We start from the raw sequence: 20,439 nt of genomic DNA, 5'->3' as shown, positions 1-20,439 counted from the left end.
TTTCCAGATTGTCTGATTGAGTGCTTGGAGGTGTAGGCAACTCAGAATGCTTGACATAGGCCAGCACTAGGTCTCCTTCCTCGCCCACTCTTTCTCTTCTCTTCACTCTAGGGCGAAGGAACTATAACTTCAAGAGCAGGAAATTCAGTCATAATGACTGTTTCTCATCACATAAAAAACCATCAGTATATGTCAGAAAATTTTTCCCTAGTTTGCTGAAGCTTAGAAAGACACTGGATCTCGCCAGTCCACTGAGAAGGTATGCGTTCCCGGTCGTTACCAATGCTTCCTCAAAATGTCCAGAGGTGGTAAGCGCAGCTACGACTGCAGAAACGACACCCGTCCTTAGCGGACTGTTTGTTTAGTCTGCAGTTCCGGAACTCTTGGTCACAAATCATGAACCTGACTCTGCTAAGCTTTTTCCCTTCTCAAGGAGTTCAATACTTGTGTAGCCACCCTAACATCTACAAGCCAAAAGTCAACCTGAACGCTTCGGGATTGTCAATGAAAATAATATTGCCCACTAGAGCTCGTCATATGGAGAGACGGCATGAGGCACTATCACATCTCCACTCCCAGCACCCGCGTCTATTTAGGATATTTCCGGGGAGATCGAGAAGAATGCTACCATGTAGTGGTTGTACAACGCCTTAGAAGTGCGTCATATAAGTTAAATTAGGAGAACCTAACTGCGTGCCATTTCAGTCCATCTGAAATGGTCATCCAACGGTATCGCGTCACATCCCATTATCCCCCCAGGGTTCTGGGTGAAAACCAGTAAGACCGAATACATAGCTGTTTTTTCCCGATACTCAAGCCTTATATCATTGCAGATGCGATACTATGTACGCGTCAGACCGCTTGTCAAGAGACTTATACTCAACCCTCTTTTAAAACATAATAATCACCTGAACACTGTTTGGCCAATCGGTTGTCGGACATTTTATCGATCGTTTCTAATGCTCGCGCATTCCCCCTCGAATGCTGATTTCTCCATCATTATCTGTCATCAAATATGGCCACCAGGTCAATACTTCTTCAGCCGATAAAATCGCACAACTGCGAGATTGTTTAGTGACTGTACGATTTAAAAGTCTTTTGTTCACAAGATGACCTGAGTCAGGCTTTAGTTCCACCATAGTCCTGTGACGCAGCCGTACAATTTCCGTCCTCCAGCTAGAATTTGAATTACAAATTTTTCCATATTGATTTTCACCTTCGTTCACTCCACCCTTAGGTGACGTGTACTACGTTATCCGTCTATTCAATATTATTCTCGTAACCAACCTAAATCCAAGCAACAACAGAAAAGTCAAATGTTAACTATGACAATCAAATAGTTACACCTATATCCCGATAATAGTTCCGGAAGCTGGCCGTTGAGCGGCTATTTTATAGTTAAACTGGTGTGTTTGGCCGTTTTCACGATAACAAAGCAAAGTGCACATCCTATCACTGCTAGCCACGCTATTCAGCCCATTCGACCTGATTAAACATGCATGCTCAGTGCCTTCGATTTGTACAGCACGTTTACACGCTTCTTACCGATACAGGCGTACATTCCTCCCTGTGGTGAGCGCAGACTAGCAAGATATGGTATACCATGCTCAGAAACGAAAGAACTCGACCCTATTTCAGTAGTTTATCTTGCATGGCAGGAACCATTGAGTGGACTGGCCGTAACAACAGCATCATTAGCTTTCCTGCACCTGAAGTGATTATTCCTGTCCTTCAAATCATAATTGGAGTTGAAATGTGGAAAAGCCAATATGTCCAAGAGTTTGCATGTTAAGGGTTGAAACAAAAACGAGAGAATGACACCCAAACAGCTTGTGAGGAGGGTAGATGTGAGAGGTGACATGAGACCAGTCACTGACCCAGGCGCCTGACTGACGTAAAGCTAGCACCCAGAGAAGAGTGCTAGAGGTGTGAAGTTTGAGTAAGAAAGTTGGAAAGTGTCGAATGCTTCTACTTGTCCGCCCGGCTTTGTTCACTTGAGCAGATTGAGATCACCACGATTGAGCATGGAGGTAACTTAGCCACCCGGAAAGTTCATTGCGAAATAGGAAGCGGGTTAGTATAGTTCTTCTAGCCAATGGTCGAGATGGCCCAAGTGGTTAGGGCGCGAATTTACTGACTGGAAGGTCCGTGGTTCGAACCCAATCTCTGGCTCTCGACTTCTAGGCTTGGGCAACCTGGCAGTATCCCAGCCCTCATGCTTCCTTTACTCCACCCTTAGGTGACGTGTACTACGTTATCCGTCTATTCAATATTATTCTCGTAACCAACCTAAATCCAAGCAACAACAGAAAAGTCAAATGTTAACTATGACAATCAAATAGTTACACCTATATCCCGATAATAGTTCCGGAAGCTGGCCGTTGAGCGGCTATTTTATAGTTAAACTGGTGTGTTTGGCCGTTTTCACGATAACAAAGCAAAGTGCACATCCTATCACTGCTAGCCACGCTATTCAGCCCATTCGACCTGATTAAACATGCATGCTCAGTGCCTTCGATTTGTACAGCACGTTTACACGCTTCTTACCGATACAGGCGTACATTCGTCCCTGTGGTGAGCGCAGACTAGCAAGATATGGTATACCATGCTCAGAAACGAAAGAACTCGACCCTATTTCAGTAGTTTATCTTGCATGGCAGGAACCATTGAGTGGACTGGCCGTAACAACAGCATCATTAGCTTTCCTGCACCTGAAGTGATTATTCCTGTCCTTCAAATCATAATTGGAGTTGAAATGTGGAAAAGCCAATATGTCCAAGAGTTTGCATGTTAAGGGTTGAAACAAAAACGAGAGAATGACACCCAAACAGCTTGTGAGGAGGGTAGATGTGAGAGGTGACATGAGACCAGTCACTGACCCAGGCGCCTGACTGACGTAAAGCTAGCGCCCAGAGAAGAGCGCTAGAGGTGTGAAGTTTGAGTAAGAAAGTTGGAAAGTGTCGAATGCTTCTACTTGTCCGCCCGGCTTTGTTCACTGAGCAGATTGAGATCACCACGATTGAGCATGGAGGTAACTTAGTCACCCGGAAAGTTCACTGCGAAATAGGAAGCGGGTTAGTATAGTTCTTCTAGCCAATGGTCGAGATGGCCCAAGTGGTTAGGGCGCGAATTTACTGACTGGAAGGTCCGTGGTTCGAACCCAATCTCTGGCTCTCGACTTCTAGGCTTGGGCAACCTGGCAGTATCCCAGCCCTCATGCTTCCTTTAGGTGGCATGGCACCGAAAGGGTGCTACAGCTGAACGATTTTTTCATCAATGTCACGAACTACGAGAGTGAAGCATCGGTGCTAGTAATATACCTACTTAGGTCCCTGGACGATCACGCCATTGTGAATTAAACATTTGGATTCTCCTCCAAGGGTAGGATTACGATAATGCAGTCCACTCCGTGCGAGACACTGTTCAACTAGCGTAAGGACTACAGAGCCATTGAAGCCACAACCTTTCATCAGCCGATTTTCGGCGACCACTCACTACCCACTGAATGGAGTTGGTATGCAGAGGATAGTAGCGTCACCTGGACGCTGATCACCAAACCGATAGCAGTTTTTCTAACTCCCGAGTAAGACGCCAGACTTCTTATAGTACTAGCCCTTTGTTTAGTCAGGCGACCAGGTCACTCAACGAAATCCATGGTCTACACATCAGTTATGTCTAAATAAGTTCATCCACCGCTGATACCTTCCATCGAGAATCTAACCTACTTCCAAACTATCCAGAAGAACTGCCGCCCCGTCTTGCCCGAAATATCTACCATCCCTCGACTCGTCTGACACTGATCTCAGTCCTAAAAATAAAAATTAAGAGAAATAATCGCTCAGCTGTGTGCCTACCTACAACTCACGAGGACGGAGACACTGCCAGGTTGCCCTAGCCTAGACAGGAACAGTCGAAATACCGGGTCCGGGTTCGAACCACGGACCTACCGGCCAGTAGTCTAGCGCCCTAACTAGTGAGCTATCCTCAAGTAAAAAGGGTTACAACGCCTATGCCTGACTGCCAAGTAGTGACCGTGTGCGCAAGCTGAGCTGCTCAATGGTACCATAACAATAGACAAGCGTGGTTGCGACAGAGGGGCTAAAATTCGGATGCTCGGACACAGGATTAATAATACAGACAAAAGCACAGTGATTCCCCGGAAAAGGAAAATGCATAAACACAATTCGTCGAGTGAATGATGAACGGTCAATAAGCAAGAAGGAAAAGGGTCAGTTCGGTGAACACCTGCAGCAGCAGCAGTAGAATGAAACGAAAATAATAGTAATAATAATAATAATAAATCGAACAAAACCAAATGAGGAGTCAGAGAAGAGTGCTGGTCGTTTTCTGTGATTTACATGAACACTGAGAAACGCAAACAAAAATATATAAAAGCAGCACCCTCGGAAAACAAGTGACGATCGTGGGGGGGGGGGTTAGATACCATAGTTACCGGCACGGTTGCGGTTGTCAGTGACAAGTGATAAGCGAATGACGCAAAGGCACAAAAGAACAGAAAAATCCAATGTTGAGTAAAAAGATGTGACACACGGACACACACACATGAGATTAGCACCAATGATGTGTGAAAGTAACTCTTGTGAAACATCATGATTGAGTGGACAGGGGAGAGTCGGTGAACGAAGGGGAAACAAACAGGGATCATAATAGTTTGCTTGACAATCCTTTCGCGTCGTCTTACGCCAAGGTGAACAAACTATCACGAAGGGAAGGGGGTAAGCACTTTTGTGACGGAAGGGCATTATGACCACGTCAGAATTAATAAAGGTGTGTGCGTGCGTGAGAGTTAATCATCAACCAAATAACCAAGAGACAAAAATAAAACGGAAACAGTTGCGGAGCGAACGGGGTAACTGACCGAACAAATCGAAGTGAATTCGAAAACCCTAGGCTTGTGGAATCTTAGCAGTGCTGTTGAAGTTTTGTGCCGCCGACCGCGGTTCTTCAAATAGCCTCTGTGACGGGGGAGGGTGGGAAAAACGGGCAATTCGATAAAACGACAGAATTCGTATTGTAAACGTGTGATTTGAGAGACATTCACAACAGGAATTACGAAGGACATGTAGAAATGAGAAGCCACAGCAAAAACAATAAGTCTGTATGATCTGCTAAACTGGAAGAACGCGGGGAGTGGCACTAGCTTATATCGTGACCCGACAGAAATAATGGACGTTCGATGCGGTGGAATATTGGTAATTCGGGTGCCTCGGCGAGCTTGTCTATCGGCCTGCAAACATTTCACTGCCATTTAAGAAGACAACACGGGTGCTCACACCGAAAAGAGCACAGAATGGTGTTGAACCGTTCGCGCATGAGTTGCCAAGCGCGTCGGATAAGTCAACAGGTAACTGTGGTCACCTGACTGGTTCATCACCAGCGGAACCAATCAGCGGCCGACCCGTGTCAAAGTCAGCAAGAGTTATTAAACGTCATGCAATCAAAGTGACCGGTTTGATGGAACAAAAAGTAGACAACTTTTAGAAGAGGATCACCTTACATGAACACAAGTGGAAAAGAAAATCATTGTTGAGGGTCGTTTTAAGTACTCACGTTGAGTCGAAATGTAGATGGCAAGTGAGGCAACATTGGGCGCGACTGTTCACTTACATCGAGTTACAGTGCCGCTTATTAGTAAGATACGGTCACTGATTGAAAAATGAGACGGGCCCAAGTATTTCAAAACTATTATTCGGGAATGACAGCGTCAGCAAATCCGCAACGAAAACAGGTGGTATGAGGTTAAGTCATTCGAACCTCAAATGGCACCTGAAACTCGTCATGTTTTAGCAGTGCTGTATGAGGTAGCCGAACAAAAATAAAATTAGACCGCCTTACGGAATCCCGATAGCCTAGAAACAGTACTTTTCAACACATCACTCAGTCGATCTACAGAGCTGTTTGATACGCTTGTCCCAACATTCACTACAAGCCTAATTGACAGACTTAGCTAGAACGGAACTGCAGCCGGCCAGTTGCGCAATGGGAGAGGACATCCGGGCTGGGCGACTTGTACACAGAGCTGAAAGCTAAGGACCGACATTGCAGAAGTAACCTGGCACCACTGAAGCAGTATACGAGCTCAATATTTGTTATTCACTCAAGTGTACAGATCCAGCGGCCAAATCACTGATGTGCGAGTCCAGCAGACACTGGTGTTATGGCTGCACATCCTGAAGGGAGATTACAGAGGTTGGCTGAAACATTTGATTCTTCTTCTAAACAAGTCTTTTATTACTTTGAAAGGGGACCAGCATAGAACATCATGGGCCCAACTGGATGTCCGTGATGTAGACTGTCATCAAGACTCCTACTGTCTTGACAGTACACTGCCCATACGGTTAAAAGAACAACATCAGGTATGTTAATGGGAGGCTCGCAGGAATGGTGATACAGTACCGTAATGGGCAGAGAAAAGAACAGACGGTGTGGTGATCATTGTTACTTAAGCCGACAGATAACTAGAGTTGTGTAACCATAAATCGATCAACAAGGATTCGCCTCGCCCCAGGGAAATCTCCACTTATTGATGCGAAATCATCAGTTTTCACTACACAGCAAGCAACACCGTTTGCGCATTTTGCATGCTTCATTGGATGTTCAAATATGTTGGCACATGAAAAGTCCACTGTATCATGGACTCTGTGGCGCTTGGGGTCAGTCGACTTTTGTTTGCAGTACTGACTAAAACGGAGCTTTGATGATAGGATAATTGAAACCCGAGTCATTGAATGAAAGGCTCGGCTGATTGGCTGGAGGACGGTTTCTCAAATCTGTACCCCGATAGTGCTATCAGCATGTAGAGCACTGGGCTCCCTTTAGGTTCGGCGTGGCCGGATAACCCTACAGCTGGCAACAGTCTTCCGCGTAACTGATGGTCAATCACCTTATTTCTTGAAGCCTATATCGGGAGCAAGGGGCTTGCACAGCAACACATTCAGATCAGCTCAATCTGACCACGGTTTGCCATTGGCTCACAGCATTAGCACTTTCGACCGTTGAATCCACTTGGGGTGACTGCCGCTCCACACGTAATTCCCCGCATATTCCGATCCACTGGGAAAAAACAGAGAGCGGCCGAAGTTTTTTTAAGTTCAGATTACGGGACTGGCTACTATTTGAGATGCGCAATTACTGTAGGTCACAAACGAGATTCAGCTGGGTTCCAGGTGAGTTTCTCGCAAAACCAAATTAGTTTGCAAATGAGTGTACTTCGCCAATTTCGTGCAATTTGGTTTCAAGTGGAACATAAGGTTGACGGAAACTAGGGGACTGTGCCCACCTGATGAGCTTCTAAAGGTCGAAACGGGACGTGGGCTGTCGACGATTTTTCAGTAACCTTATGAGTAGTGTATTGAGATTATACTGTAGGTTTAGTTTCTGAATTTTCCTATCCCAGACTGCTACATTTCTGCTTTCAATACACACAAGTTGTGGAATGGTCATCTGCCGCAAGCGAACCCCGTGACAAGGGAATCATCCCGTCATCCTCTAAATTCAGGTTCGAATTCGAGCCGCTGGGATGCCCTGGTTTTCGTACACTCCGCACTGTGACGAGACATTAACCGCTACAAAATATGGTTCTTCGATTCTCATGGCTTTCTCATTGCCATTCGGGTTGTTCAGATGAGCGTTAGGGATGAAGGCGCACCGACATGATTGTAGGAAGCTAACTCTTTTCCTTGGTATGGTGGGACGCTGGCTGACTTGCGTACCGCTTCTGAACCTGATACTTGGTGAAAAACTCGATGTCGACCTTGCTGGGCGCTTCGAAGCGGCATTTTTTTATCCGAACTGGCCCAAAACGCGTTGACTACCAAGGACCATTAAGTTGCTCTGGACCGAATTCGCTCACGAACGAGATGTATACGCCACATTCGAACGAGACGCTCACGCCGTTATTTAACAAGAATGGAGACAAAGTGGGGAACTATAACAAACCCAACGATGAGGAAAATAAGTATAACCGGAAGCCAACATTTAAAGAGCTTTGTTTGATGAAAAGAAGCGATTCGAACTACGTTCAGGGTGGGAGGTTAGGTGAGAAACGTACCCGTCATGCTGAGGGCAGGTGGCTCATCTGTGGAAAACTTGATGACGTCATCCCTGATCAGTTTGCCATCGACTCGTTCACTCTCATGCAGGGTAGTAACCATCTGACCACCCTCGACGATAGTTCGTTTCTCTGAAGACGTTTCGATAGTCTTGATGGTAACTGTTCCTTCGCTGACAGAGAATAAAAAAGGCATTTTGTGATAGTCAAATCTACAAACCCGGACCTATGATTAACTGTCTTTTGTGGCCAGTTAACCACGAGATGGAAAAAGCGCTTCAACACACAATGAAGGAAACGGGATTCCGCGCACACCAAGTTAGGTGAACAGGAACGAGTGCAACAAGATTCCGTCAGTTGTTTGAATCCAGACAGCGGGGAGGGGGAACAATTCAAGAAAATGACTCCAGAACCAAAATGTTTTGTGGGTGAAAAGTAGTAGAAGGCGCTGAGAGATCCTATGGGATAACAGGAAAAAGGCGGGTAAGTAAACGCCTTTTTTCGAGGAAGTCATTATGGAACTCCACAATACGGACTGAATAGACAAAATCAATACACAAAACACAACTAAGCGGATTGGCGAAGCTCCAAAGCACTGGTGTTTCATCACTGATGCCGGCAATCACTCGATAGGCTAACTCTAGGATTTACGCTGAGGTCAACGTCACACAAATGTCACACTTTTCTTTTGAATATAAAAAAAACTGGAAAGCATCAACCGCTCAGACGAATAAATGTCACCAAAACCGATGCTAAGCTGGGGAGCATTTGCTTGTGGCAACAAATCGAAATACCCACGTATTTGTGGAACATCATTTTGAAGCATTTATCGACTTTGTGAGGTAGTGCATAATGGTGATATTGTCCCGATGAAAAGTGAAACACCTAACCATCAAGGAACCTAGTGCAAAAGAGAGGCCTAACCGCTGCAACACTTGTCGTCTAGACATGCTGGAGTAGCCCGTCATTTGAGCACATGGGCGTACATCCTAACACGGTCAAATAAAAAATATTGTGCCATTACAATAGGAAGGTAAAGAGTTTTTTCGCTTGGTGATCATCTCGTTCGTGCAACTTATGGTTAATATCGGAGTCATTTCCGGACAACAAGGATAGAAGCAGGCAATTCTAGTCACTAGGGGCCAGGAGAGGAGGGCATGAATGAGCTGTTGACAGCTTCACTACATCCGACAATAACTTACCCATTTAGATACTCCTTGATGGAGTCCATAGTTACATCACCGGCATGAGGAGCTCCAGTAGGCAGCGCGGAGCCAATTTTCTCTTCCAGCGGAGCTGCAGAGTCCATTGTCTCGGTTGCTTGCACCTCAGAGGTACCGTTTACAGCCTCTCCGTTTACGACAGCCTCCGCTACCTGAAATAAGATAGCGATTCACCACTAAGGGTAGCGAAACAAAACCGTATTAAGAAGGGCGAAATAATGCAAATTCAAGGCAACTTACAACTTCTTCAGTAGCAACGGCTTCGGGTTCTTTGCTAACTTCAGATTCGACAGGAGCTGGTTCGCGGGGCCTAGCCCAGTCCGGTAGGGTGACAGTAGCCTGAAGTGGACTCGGGGCACCCGGGGTAAGTAGGGCAGGCGAAGACAATCGAGGGACGGAAGAGAGTTCATTTAGGATAAGCTGACAACCGGCATGCCAAAACACGAGATTGGTGGACGACAACGAAGACACACAAGGAACTGGATGAACGGTGGGATCGATGAAGGAACGAGCTGAAACCCAGAAACGGATGACTCACAAGTTAGACAACCTTTGAGGGAAACCCGGGAGACAGGTTTGCTAGAATAAACCACCTCAACTTACATTTGAACAACTTCCTTAAATGTGGGATGGATAAAATGACGGCCTGCCCGTCATAACGAGTTACCACGACGTCCCATTCTGTTTTGGAATGCTCTCCTGTACCGCGAACAAACGGTTGCACTCCAAAAGCGGTGAGAGATTTGCGATGAGGTTGTGGCACCATAGTGACTGGTTTCGTTTCAGGCTTTTACGGCACACAAAAAACGGGAACAGGATGCAGGAGTAAGAATATGAAAACAAAGGCTGCAGCCAACACGAAAGTGGCACTGATAAAAAAACATCAAAAGCAGATCAAATCATTCCGGTGGGACATCCTTTTGATGCACACCTACCAGGCGTAGGAACTGAGATACTGGTTCGGGAACACATACCACATAATGACCGAATTAACAATGCATAACGCTAAGTAACGATGGTTCAGAGCTGCAGCACCCCTTAGATGCATAGCTGCCTTGCCACCCGAAGGAGGCACGACGACCGAGATACTGCCAGATTGCCCAAGCCTAGACAAGAGCAGTCAAGATACGGGAATCGGGTTCGAACCACGGATCTTCCATTCACTATGTTCGTGCCCTAACCACTGAGCCATCTCGAGCTCGACAAGTGCATGCACACTCAGAATCGGAACAAATCGCCTAGCAGTTTTCCTGTCATGCGGGTCTAACGTGACTCATTTCCAATAATTGACGTCCAAAACTGTGAGGTTACTCAAAGTGAACAATAGTGTGTGGATACTCTAACCACGGATCTGTATAGAAAGTTGGAAACCATTGTGTGTCGCTTATGAGTGCCGACTGTGAAACAACGCGCTAATCGCCTAAGTGGGTCATCCAGGATTTCCACGATTAGCCTAATTATCAGTTTCTACGGGACATAAAAGCGCAGTAAAATTGCTACATCTGTCTTAATCAGGCATGGCACGTGACGCATAACGAGACCTACCTCAGTCGCAGGTTCCGGATGTTCAGCAGTCTCTGCGTTATCTCCTGATTTGGGCGCACTGGCAGCCACCTCACCGGTAACGGTAGTATTTGAGCTGGGTGTAGCTGTTGCCGCTGATGAATGCCCAGGTAGGCGGATTCGATCAACAAACTTGTGTTTATGCAACGCACGAAGTGAAGGCAACTGGAAAAGTTTGACCTGCTCTTCGGAACACAACAGTAACTGGTGAGACTCGATGGGAACTGCTGCGATCGGTGCCGGAGTAACGACAGGAGCTGTGGCACTTTCGCTCTCTTCTTTTGATCCCTCTTCCTTGGGTGCCTCTTTTGTTGGTTCAGCCTCTGGTTGGTCCGGTTTGGGTTGCAATTCGCACCCGGTGCTTTGGAAGTATGAAAGGAATAAAAAGAACGCAGATTCGGGTCATCCAGGAAAAACCTAAGAAGTATGAACAATTCGAACGGTTTCCTTCAGTCGACTTACCGAAATCTGGAAGTGGACAATACCGGTGTTCGAGAGTTAGTGTCCAAAACACATAAACCAATAACCGGGGCACGATGCTGCAACTGCAACTCTTTGTGAAGCTGAACAGTGACAGGACCACTGGTGTCTTCCCAGCTGAGGCTATGCGCTATCACGCGACCATTTGTAGTGCCGACCCAAATGGAAGGGGTGCGCGGTGAGGGAACGGCGGAATGTTGAGAGGTAGCGGGGACCGCCGACACGACGTAAGTATCGGCAAACAACAAGAAGCGAACGGTGGATGGACCGAACTCATCAGCACTCAGGGATGTGGGTTCTGAAGGTGTTTCAGCTACCTGCTCAGCTTGTGATGTGCCGGGCTCTACTGGTGCCGATTCCTCCGTCGGCTCAGGTTTGGGGACATCTTGTGCTGGCGCAGGCTCCGGACTAGTGGTTTCCCCTGGCTTTAAGGTGGCCTCGGCAGCTGGACGAGGTGAAATAGAAAAAGCGCCTTAGCTATGGAACAGATAATAAACAGCAAAAAGGTGAACACGGTAAAACACTCACCAGCATCCTTGGGTTGTTCTCCTTCAACCGGCTGTTCGGTTGGCTGGGTAGAAGGTGCCACTTCTTGAGTCTCTTCAGGTGCCTTTGTTGTCGAAGTGCGCAATTGCTTTAACCGTCGGAACGATTGTCGCACACTTGCTGTTATCTGTTTGCCGCGATTAACGATGGCCGTTTGCATGGCCGAGACTGAAAGTAGCGAAACACAATCGGGTAAATTTGGATATCACGACTGCTGGATCACGAGGTTGCAGTCTACTTAGGGATGCGAGCTAACTCAACAACGAAAACAGGCAATTGGAACTTAATGGCTAATGTGAAAACAAGATGTTGGTGTTTTCTGGAACCAGAGGCGATTCGGCTATTGGATGACTGAACTATAGGCTTCGTGCAATTTATGAAGAAACCGTGCACTTACGCTCTGATTGCACTCACCATATGCCATACGATAAAAGTTCTCGAAAAACAGAGAATCAAGGTTGCTCGAGACAACACAAAATACCGGATAATCGGCTGTCTCAACAATCGCAATTTGCAATGACTTTCTACTCACCCTGATTGTGACGAGAGAATCTGTGTGTACCACCAGTGGTTATTGGAGATTTTGCGAAAAGGAAATCCGTGTAGATGGCACCCTTGGCAAGTAGATCGACCACTGCAAAGCCATGCGGCGAGCCCAAGGCAAGCAAATGCCAGCTAGGTTCTAGGGCTACTGCTGTGATAGGGGCCGGTGGATCCAGCTGGATCAAGGCACATGGATATAGCGCAGTGCCCGCGGAGTCGCATACCTGAGTGACACCTTCGAATGGCTAGATGAAAAGCAAACAGTGAGTATTACTCGTAAATCACAGGGGTCCAGCCGACGGCTTATGGGGGATAACATGGGGAGACGCGGACGATTGGTAACAATGAGTGGCTGTAAGACTTAGATCGACTAGATAAGGTAACCACCTCCCACCCCATAAGAAAGTCACCTGTAGGAAAAACTAGTTTTTCGAACCCAAGCAGCTTCCCAAAAGACAGTCGTTGAAAAACAGTGCTGGTTAAAACTACAAACGTCATTCGAGTGCAGACGCTGACCTATTAAGACAGGACAATCTTGGTGCACCAGGGTGGAAACAAAAGAACAGAACAGTGGACTAATGATTAAAAAAGAGGAGATAGGTACAACGCCACTACGGATTGCGTGACATCACCATGTAAGTGAAGACCTTCAAAGGCGGATATGGTGGACTTTTGCTACCCCAATCCAGCAAACAGGCACCGGTGCAACCAAGACCGCTTTTTTCTATGCTCCATCCCTAGGTTATGCGTTATCGACCTTGTGTTATCTTACGGTCAGAACCTGGCTTAGCAAACATAACGCGCAGAGGAAACCGATCACTTGGCCGAGTCGGCGTAGTTGGCACAGCCGAATCAACTCATCAGCCATGTTGATTCGATGTTTCCCCGATATTCAAAAAGAGCTCATCTTGTTTTACCTTCAACGCAAAGCACCCAAGCTTCACAACGCTCAAGGAACACCGAACGCAATGCCGTGTTGTGGATCTTGTCTTCAACCGACAGGCGATTCCATATGTGCCTTGGTTGAAGGAAAGCAGAACGGGCTGTAGCTAATACTACTATGGAAGCGTCTGGATTACCTGATAGCCAGAGAATGAAGCATGAATATGCTGAGCTGTTTTGGGTCGTATATGCTTGTAGTGGCATGGGTAATAGTTAGGGGAGAGCACCTGTTGTTCCAAAGCTAGGTGGACAGACGCTACTTTCCAGTAGCGCGGGCCGAAGAAACTGGATCGAAGTGGTCAGAAAGTAAGACCAGACCCGGTTGCATAAGTCATGCCGTGTTGATGCTACATTTAAAACAGGCAGCTGTGCCTATAACGCATACCATTGTGGTCAGTTTTATTTTTTGTCCACTGGCAGCGCTGAGACCACGTGGAAAATAATCGAGCTTCCACTGAGTATACCGTGTATTGTGAAAGTAAAATGTGACTGGACGAACGGGAGGGAGTCAGTTATTACTATTATTCGACATGTGGGTATGCAACAAGCGAGTTGCGGATCGAAAGCTGAAAAATTTGGGGATATCTTAAAAAATAACTGCTGGCCAAAATGACGTGAAGATAAACTACTTACCTTCATAGCTGCAAGGCCGTTCCAAATGTACTTTGGATTGGCTGTATCCTGGTCGATCAAATTGACATGGATTCTAGAAACATCGGGTTCGAAATTCGGCGTGGCCTTGCTCTCCTCGTTTGCGGTCCATACGCTGACCTGTCCACCACAACCACCAACGACTAGGGTGATCGAATTAGCTGTGGCGGATGCTGTCAGCTGAGTCACAGCAAGTCGAGGATCAGGATGTTCTACACACAGTGGATGAGCTAATGCACAATCGCCGACGCGCCGGAACGGCGGCCAAGTTTCAACCTCGATGGTACTCTGACACTTCTGTCGGGGGGTGAGAAAAGAAAGGAAAATGTCGAGTAGTTTAGGAATAATGATGAGGACAGAAAACTTTGCAATATCTGGTCACATGAGAGCTCAGAAACATTTTGTGCTTCACAGGTGATGCGAGAAAAAACGAAGCACAAAGAACGTACTAAGCCATTTGGGGAGTCGGATAGGTTGAAGAGCGAATCGGTGTGGAAGGTTCCCAATCGGTGTACACTATCTCCGCGACCGACAGCAAGCAGTGTGATCCACCCGTTGGCGTGCCCCAACACAACGACATCGTTGCCGTCATTGTGAGCCAAATCAATACTCTCGTTGCAGTTCTCTCCACCCCAGATGGGCCATTGCGAATGTGTGACGTCGGTCTGGGCACACTTGACAGCAGTACGAAGACGACTAAGCAGGGCAGACGATACCTGTGGAAAAAGAACGTTAGAACTTAGAGTACTTTTCTAGCTGAAAACACAACTCATCAAACGAATTTCAGAAAACGGTTAGCTGACCGTTGTTGCATGGGCGGATTGCCAACCCCCTCTTATTTAGCGAATGTTTACCAGGCAGGCTTCTAGTTTAAGTAGGTTGAATCACAGTTGGAAGTTTCATTCCCGATTCCACTGTGGTTTTCTCTACCAACCGAAATCATCCTCGAACCTTATACTGGGCATAGTCTAGTCTGGGGGATAACAACACTACAGATCAGCGAATATACACTCGTTTGCAAACCAATTTGGTTCTTTCGAGAGACTCACCTGGAACCCAGCTGAATCTCTCGTTTATGATGTTCTCAGGCAACTGATGAGCCCCAAGAAGGGCGAAACCAGTCGTGGGCTGTCGATGGACTTTCAGCAACCTTATGAGTAGTACATTACAAAGATAGCACTACAGATCAATTTTAGGCGTTATGAAAACATAAGGTTTGGAGAAGTAAAACGGTATATGAGGGACAAATTGACTATAGAAATGACAGAATTACAGAATGAGAATCCTGCTCATGAGCTTATATTCACAATGTCTACTTATCCAAGCATTTATGCATGAAAGGCCTAAAAGCACACATTCTTGCAACAGCGTTATCCCTACCTTCCCCCATCAGAAAGGCAGAATTTGTCTGTGGGGAAAATTGGGTGGAGGACTACTTTCAACGAGTGGTTATCTCTTGTCTGCAATTGATGAATGAAATTGCATCAGCCAAAATCAACACACATCTAATACAAGGTCGCTGACAAGCCAAACTGAGCTGAACACGAGAAAGTTTGTCGTATTCAGGCTGAAGAGGGCAGTCGTTTCTGAACATGGTGAGGCGCTTCGAAACAGGGCTCCAGGCCCATCAGCACTAACGAAATTGGTTGAGCACGATCACAACCACCTGAAAGTGCCTGTTGCTCCCATATTGGATACATAAGGATAGTAATTCGTTGTACTTGCTGTCGACCCGATCCGGCGCTGTTGACTGCCATGTTGGGGACAGGAACACGAGGCGGTTTGTGAGGTAACGCATATCCTGCCAAACTCCGCTGCTTGCGGCCAGGTTTTCGAGGCAGAGAATGTAGCTGAGAACTTTAAACATCTCGTCTCGGCTTGGACGACCCGAGAAGTACCTCATCCCATGAACAGTTACAAATAACCTCATGCAAAATCACGCACTGCGTGATGTCACCAGCCAAGCGCCTTACTTTCTGAACTCAGTAGGCCAGATAAGTGAAAACAGACTACTGTTGACACCATTCTTTCTTCTCCCCCTTTCTGTCCCAATAATGATAGTCTCCTTGCAGACCCATCCGTTAGGACTGACGAGCCCAATAGCGCTTCATGGGTACTAGCCACGTCATCTGCGCGTCAGGCGGCGCCGACAGCATCAGGTACCGTGAAATCAATCTTTAGACCCCAGTAACTAAACTATCTGACTACTTCTAATGCTCACATTCCGAGGCAACAAACGGCTCTTTCCGCATTCCAGAAACCCAAGCTGAATTGAGGACGTACCCGCACCATCTCTCCAAAATCGCTCCCGACTGCGAACATCTAGCGATCGAAACGACACTGCAGCAAACTATATCGTTTCGAGTCACCATGTGGAAGTACCCTTATTTGACTGGATATTCGTTGATAGTCAACTGTGTGGTTATTCTGGGAATATAAGCGGGCAGTTGATCGCCATTTGTTCGTAGCGTCAGATTACGCCCCAAACGACATCATCAAAGGCAACTTTTATGAGGCCGTGAGTGCTCTGTTAGGGCGGACTAAGAGCTGATATCACCGTTGTTGCCGCAGAGTCAGATGTATACGATTCAGCCCACCTGAGACTGGAACGGGTGGTCAACTTGCGTGAAACTCTATATGTGCGGACGACGGGTAACGACCGCTTCAGCTGCGTATTGATTGCAGACTGATTTCATACTTCTAACTAACGAACTGAACGACATCGGCGGGCAACATGATAACCTCCGAAGATGAGCCATTCACGGACCCAAAATGGTCACATTGCTCTCAGCTAACAAATGCGTGGGTCAATAGCCGTTCAGGACACCTGTGCAGGTTGTGATAATGCACTCCTCTGGAGTCGCTTCGCTCTTCGTAGTTCAGGGCCGCGTAAGGGACAGATAATACACAGCAAATGATAGGCACACTGATCCCGAAATGAAACGAATATGTTAGAACCGTTTCCTGGGCTATTTTACAACTGTTACACCGCCGGATGCTAACCTGTCCTGGCACGAGGTCGCTACATCCTTGCACAATTCCAGGAGTACCGCATCCGGCACGACGCATCACGACACCGCCAGCTCAACCCGAGCACTGGATATCAGACAGAACATGCGCTACTCGAATATCGAAATGTTTCCGCCGGTTCCGAACATAATCAAACCAGGTAGACCTCCGTGCGACCGATCCGGTGAGCGATCTTAGCGCGACCCCATTTGATAAAGGATGTCTTGACCGCTGGGTCAAGCACCTTGAACAAAAATCTTTGTGGCCACACTCTGTCCCTCAGTCAATGTTTCGATCTGTACCCTGGAGGATGGACCCGGAACCGCCTTAGCCTCGGAGGTGTACGACTGCGTATCATCGCTCAAATGATATCGAGCTCCTAGTCTAGATCACCTCCCCTAGCATTGCACAGGAACGGAGGTGAAGTCTTCGATCAGTACTTGTCTAATCTATTTGCCTCCATTTCAGAAGAGAATAAAGGATACTAAAGAGATCCAGTAGTACTGTTCGTTTTCAAAAATGAGGCACGGTGAATGTGGTAATCACTGAGGGGTCAGTTTGACCCCAGTCGAAACAAGATTATTGGCGTCACTTGTCCTTCATCATCATATACGGTGATTTGTGAACCACTAACTTGAGAGCAGCTACGGGTCGGGTGCTAGGAAAACGCCGTAAGCAATTCACAATTTTGGTATCCCTGCATCTGACTGCTAACCGATTTGACCAGCAAAGAATACCTCGGTGTTTGTCGGTAGAATATGTTCTTCATATTCTCTCAGGTTTCCGGGCGTGTGAGAGTAATCGGAGGGTTTCTGTACAGAAAGTAGCCCCCCTCTTTCCATTCCTAAGCAACTTCATCGTCGGAGTTCGAGGCCAACTACGCTATTCGAAGTGATCGTCTATGACTACCATCGTACAAACCTGACTGATTTTCGACCAACTCCTGTTAGTCATGTGTGGATGTATTGCATACGCGTGTGGATTATGCGAGCCACTGAGGGTCACCGGTAGTGGTCGACCACACACGGCTTTGAACCATCTGTTGAGTATAGTGATAGATTTGGTAGTTTCCCTTCTTAATTACCGCCTAATTATACTCCTTCAGGTGTGAAACGGTAAGTGGCGTTACGCTGGTTGTACATGCGAAACAAAGCAAATCACGGACCCATTCTTCTCCAAGAGAACGCTGCCGTAAGATAGCACCGATTCAGTGACACTGCTACCTACCTGCAACACGTTCCAGTATATGAGGAGTTGGTACACACATTCGCAGCTGTAGATCGGCTATTACCGGTGCCTATAGGGAGCAATTCAGTCCATAAACAGCAGAACGCTGGTAGCGTCTCCATGAAGAGTGTTGAAAAATTTGAATATGTAGTAGGATTAGGGAAATGTACGTTTTGTGTTTTTATTAGATTCCATGGTTCAGTTTCAAGAAAGCTTGCTTGGCACACAAAAGGCACTGCAGATTTCGTCACCATGCTATGTTTGCGGAGGTTAAATTGGGCTCCCTCAAAAGCGACCCGCAGGTTTAACATCCTCCATTAACTGACAAAAAACACGCTGAAAACCTGCTTTATCAGGTGTGATGGGACCAAACTGTGTAGGCGATGGGCGATAGTAAATGCGCTGGTTACTCTAAAGTTGCGAACCAAATTTAGCTTTAATAGTAACGGGTAGAACGCCAACGGTTGTGAAGGTGTATCCCAAGGGGATACCGCTAGTATTGCGACTAAACGGATACCATCATGATCATCATCAAGGACAGCAACATCAATGTCGGCACACTGCCATACACCCACAAGGTTCTATTTAGACCCGATTTTGGCCGGTGAAGTCAGCTCGACAATATTGTCCCAGGACCACTGACACTGATTAGCCGCCATCAACCGGACATTGTGTGTGCGTACATCTATCGGGGAGAGTAGCCTAATGGTCACCAAATGAAAAGATGCAGCGTGAGAAAAGCTAAGGAAAGTATCGCAAGACTCACTTTGCTAAGATGAGTAACTGCAGTTACTGGAGAAATATCCAAACAATTCAGATACGGTGACTGGAAAGTGGGCCAGTTTGGTTGTTGGAGGTCTATCACAACCAACTCGCGTTCGGTCATGACTAGCAGGGCTATAGCATTTTGTGGAGCGCAAGGAGCGGAAATCGGTGCTTCGGTGACCGGCGGTACCTCATCTGGAAACCAGAGGAGACAAGGAACATTCAGCAACGGCAAAAGACACGAAAAGACAGTTTTAAGCATAACTCATTTATTTCAAACGTGATAGCTATGAGCACACTAAAATAGAACCTAATGATAGCGATGGACCGTAGTACCAGGCAACCTGACGATTTTCGTGCCACAGTGGATTACTGAAAACCGATGTCAGTGGCGTTCTTTTTGTCAGTTTCTGTCCAGATTGCCTGAGTGAATGTCTGGAGGTGTAGGCACCTCGGAATGATTGTGTTAAGCTAGCACTAAGTCCCTCCCCCATCCACCTTTATTCTTTTCTTCACAATAAGGCTTTCAAATAAGTCATGGTTGTACGGCAGTGAAGCATCGGTGTTGAACACTGATGTCATGCTGTCGATGATGATGATGATGATGGATTACTGGAAGCAAAATTCCGATGACTAATATGCGACCATACAGTTATAAAAACGTTATTTGAGCTCTATGACCGTAGAACGATGCAGCATGCAACACATGGGCGGGATCGCATTACAATCTTGTCTGTGTGGGTACAACAGTTTTCCATCCCAGAGCGTGACATCAGAGATTACTCTTATCGCTGCGGGGCTTGTGTTGAGAAGAACAGCTCGCAAAACACACGGATCAGTCGACCATCAGCAGTCTGTTTGGCGGCAAAACCTTAGGTCACAGATCACCTAAGGGTGAGTTATCAACACCCATGCAAAAAGGGCCATTGTTAACTTCCACTAAAGAGTGTATGGTCCGGAAAGTGAATGCTCGGCTCCCCGTGGAGGGTCACACAGGCAGACCTTCTAATCAAACGCCAGAGGATTCACAAACACCATATCTACCATTTGGGGACGATGAAGTCGACTAATCCGGACAGATGCAGAAGAAACAATAAAGAAATTGGAGCTAGCTGAGCAAGACAAGGAAAATGACAAGGCTTACCACTCTTTACGGATTTTTGTGGTATGAACAGGAAGTCTTTCACTGGAGATCCGAACTGGAAGCACACGTGGTGTTCTGGATCTTGCAGAACGGAGACTGCATGGCGATCGTTGAACTCAGCTCGGGGCAAACCACCGGAGAAGGCAGTTATCACACCACCGCTGTACGGAGAAGAAAAAACAGGTCTCAACTCAGCCCAACAAAGAGGACTTATGATCAGAAATGAGCAGAGAGAAACCACAATCCGTTGAACCATATCTCTGCAAGGAAATATA

At 46.7% G+C, this 20,439-nt stretch overlaps 1 protein-coding gene across 1 annotated transcript in view; it reads right to left on the bottom strand.

The window, feature by feature from the left end:
- Nucleotides 1–8,054: 8,054 nt before the first annotated feature.
- The window catches only part of T265_02233 (hypothetical protein), a gene marked incomplete at both ends in the record, with an annotated part of 46,537 nt that continues 34,152 nt past the window's right edge, over nucleotides 8,055–20,439 (bottom strand). The window contains 11 exons of the mRNA XM_009166421.1: nucleotides 8,055–8,283; nucleotides 9,274–9,446; nucleotides 9,535–9,806; nucleotides 9,898–10,081; nucleotides 10,840–11,218; nucleotides 11,320–11,782; nucleotides 11,866–12,051; nucleotides 12,416–12,650; nucleotides 14,002–14,316; nucleotides 14,469–14,735; nucleotides 19,022–19,215. Of these exons, the coding sequence (XP_009164685.1) occupies nucleotides 8,055–8,283; nucleotides 9,274–9,446; nucleotides 9,535–9,806; nucleotides 9,898–10,081; nucleotides 10,840–11,218; nucleotides 11,320–11,782; nucleotides 11,866–12,051; nucleotides 12,416–12,650; nucleotides 14,002–14,316; nucleotides 14,469–14,735; nucleotides 19,022–19,215 (2,897 nt within the window). The remainder of the gene's footprint in view (nucleotides 8,284–9,273; nucleotides 9,447–9,534; nucleotides 9,807–9,897; nucleotides 10,082–10,839; nucleotides 11,219–11,319; nucleotides 11,783–11,865; nucleotides 12,052–12,415; nucleotides 12,651–14,001; nucleotides 14,317–14,468; nucleotides 14,736–19,021; nucleotides 19,216–20,439) is intronic.

The sequence above is a fragment of the Opisthorchis viverrini genome (assembly GCF_000715545.1).
Source record: "Opisthorchis viverrini unplaced genomic scaffold opera_v5_27, whole genome shotgun sequence".
Lineage (NCBI taxonomy): Eukaryota > Metazoa > Platyhelminthes > Trematoda > Opisthorchiida > Opisthorchiidae > Opisthorchis > Opisthorchis viverrini.
The sequence above is the reverse complement of the archived record's forward strand: the minus strand, read 5'-3'. Positions and strand labels throughout refer to the sequence as shown.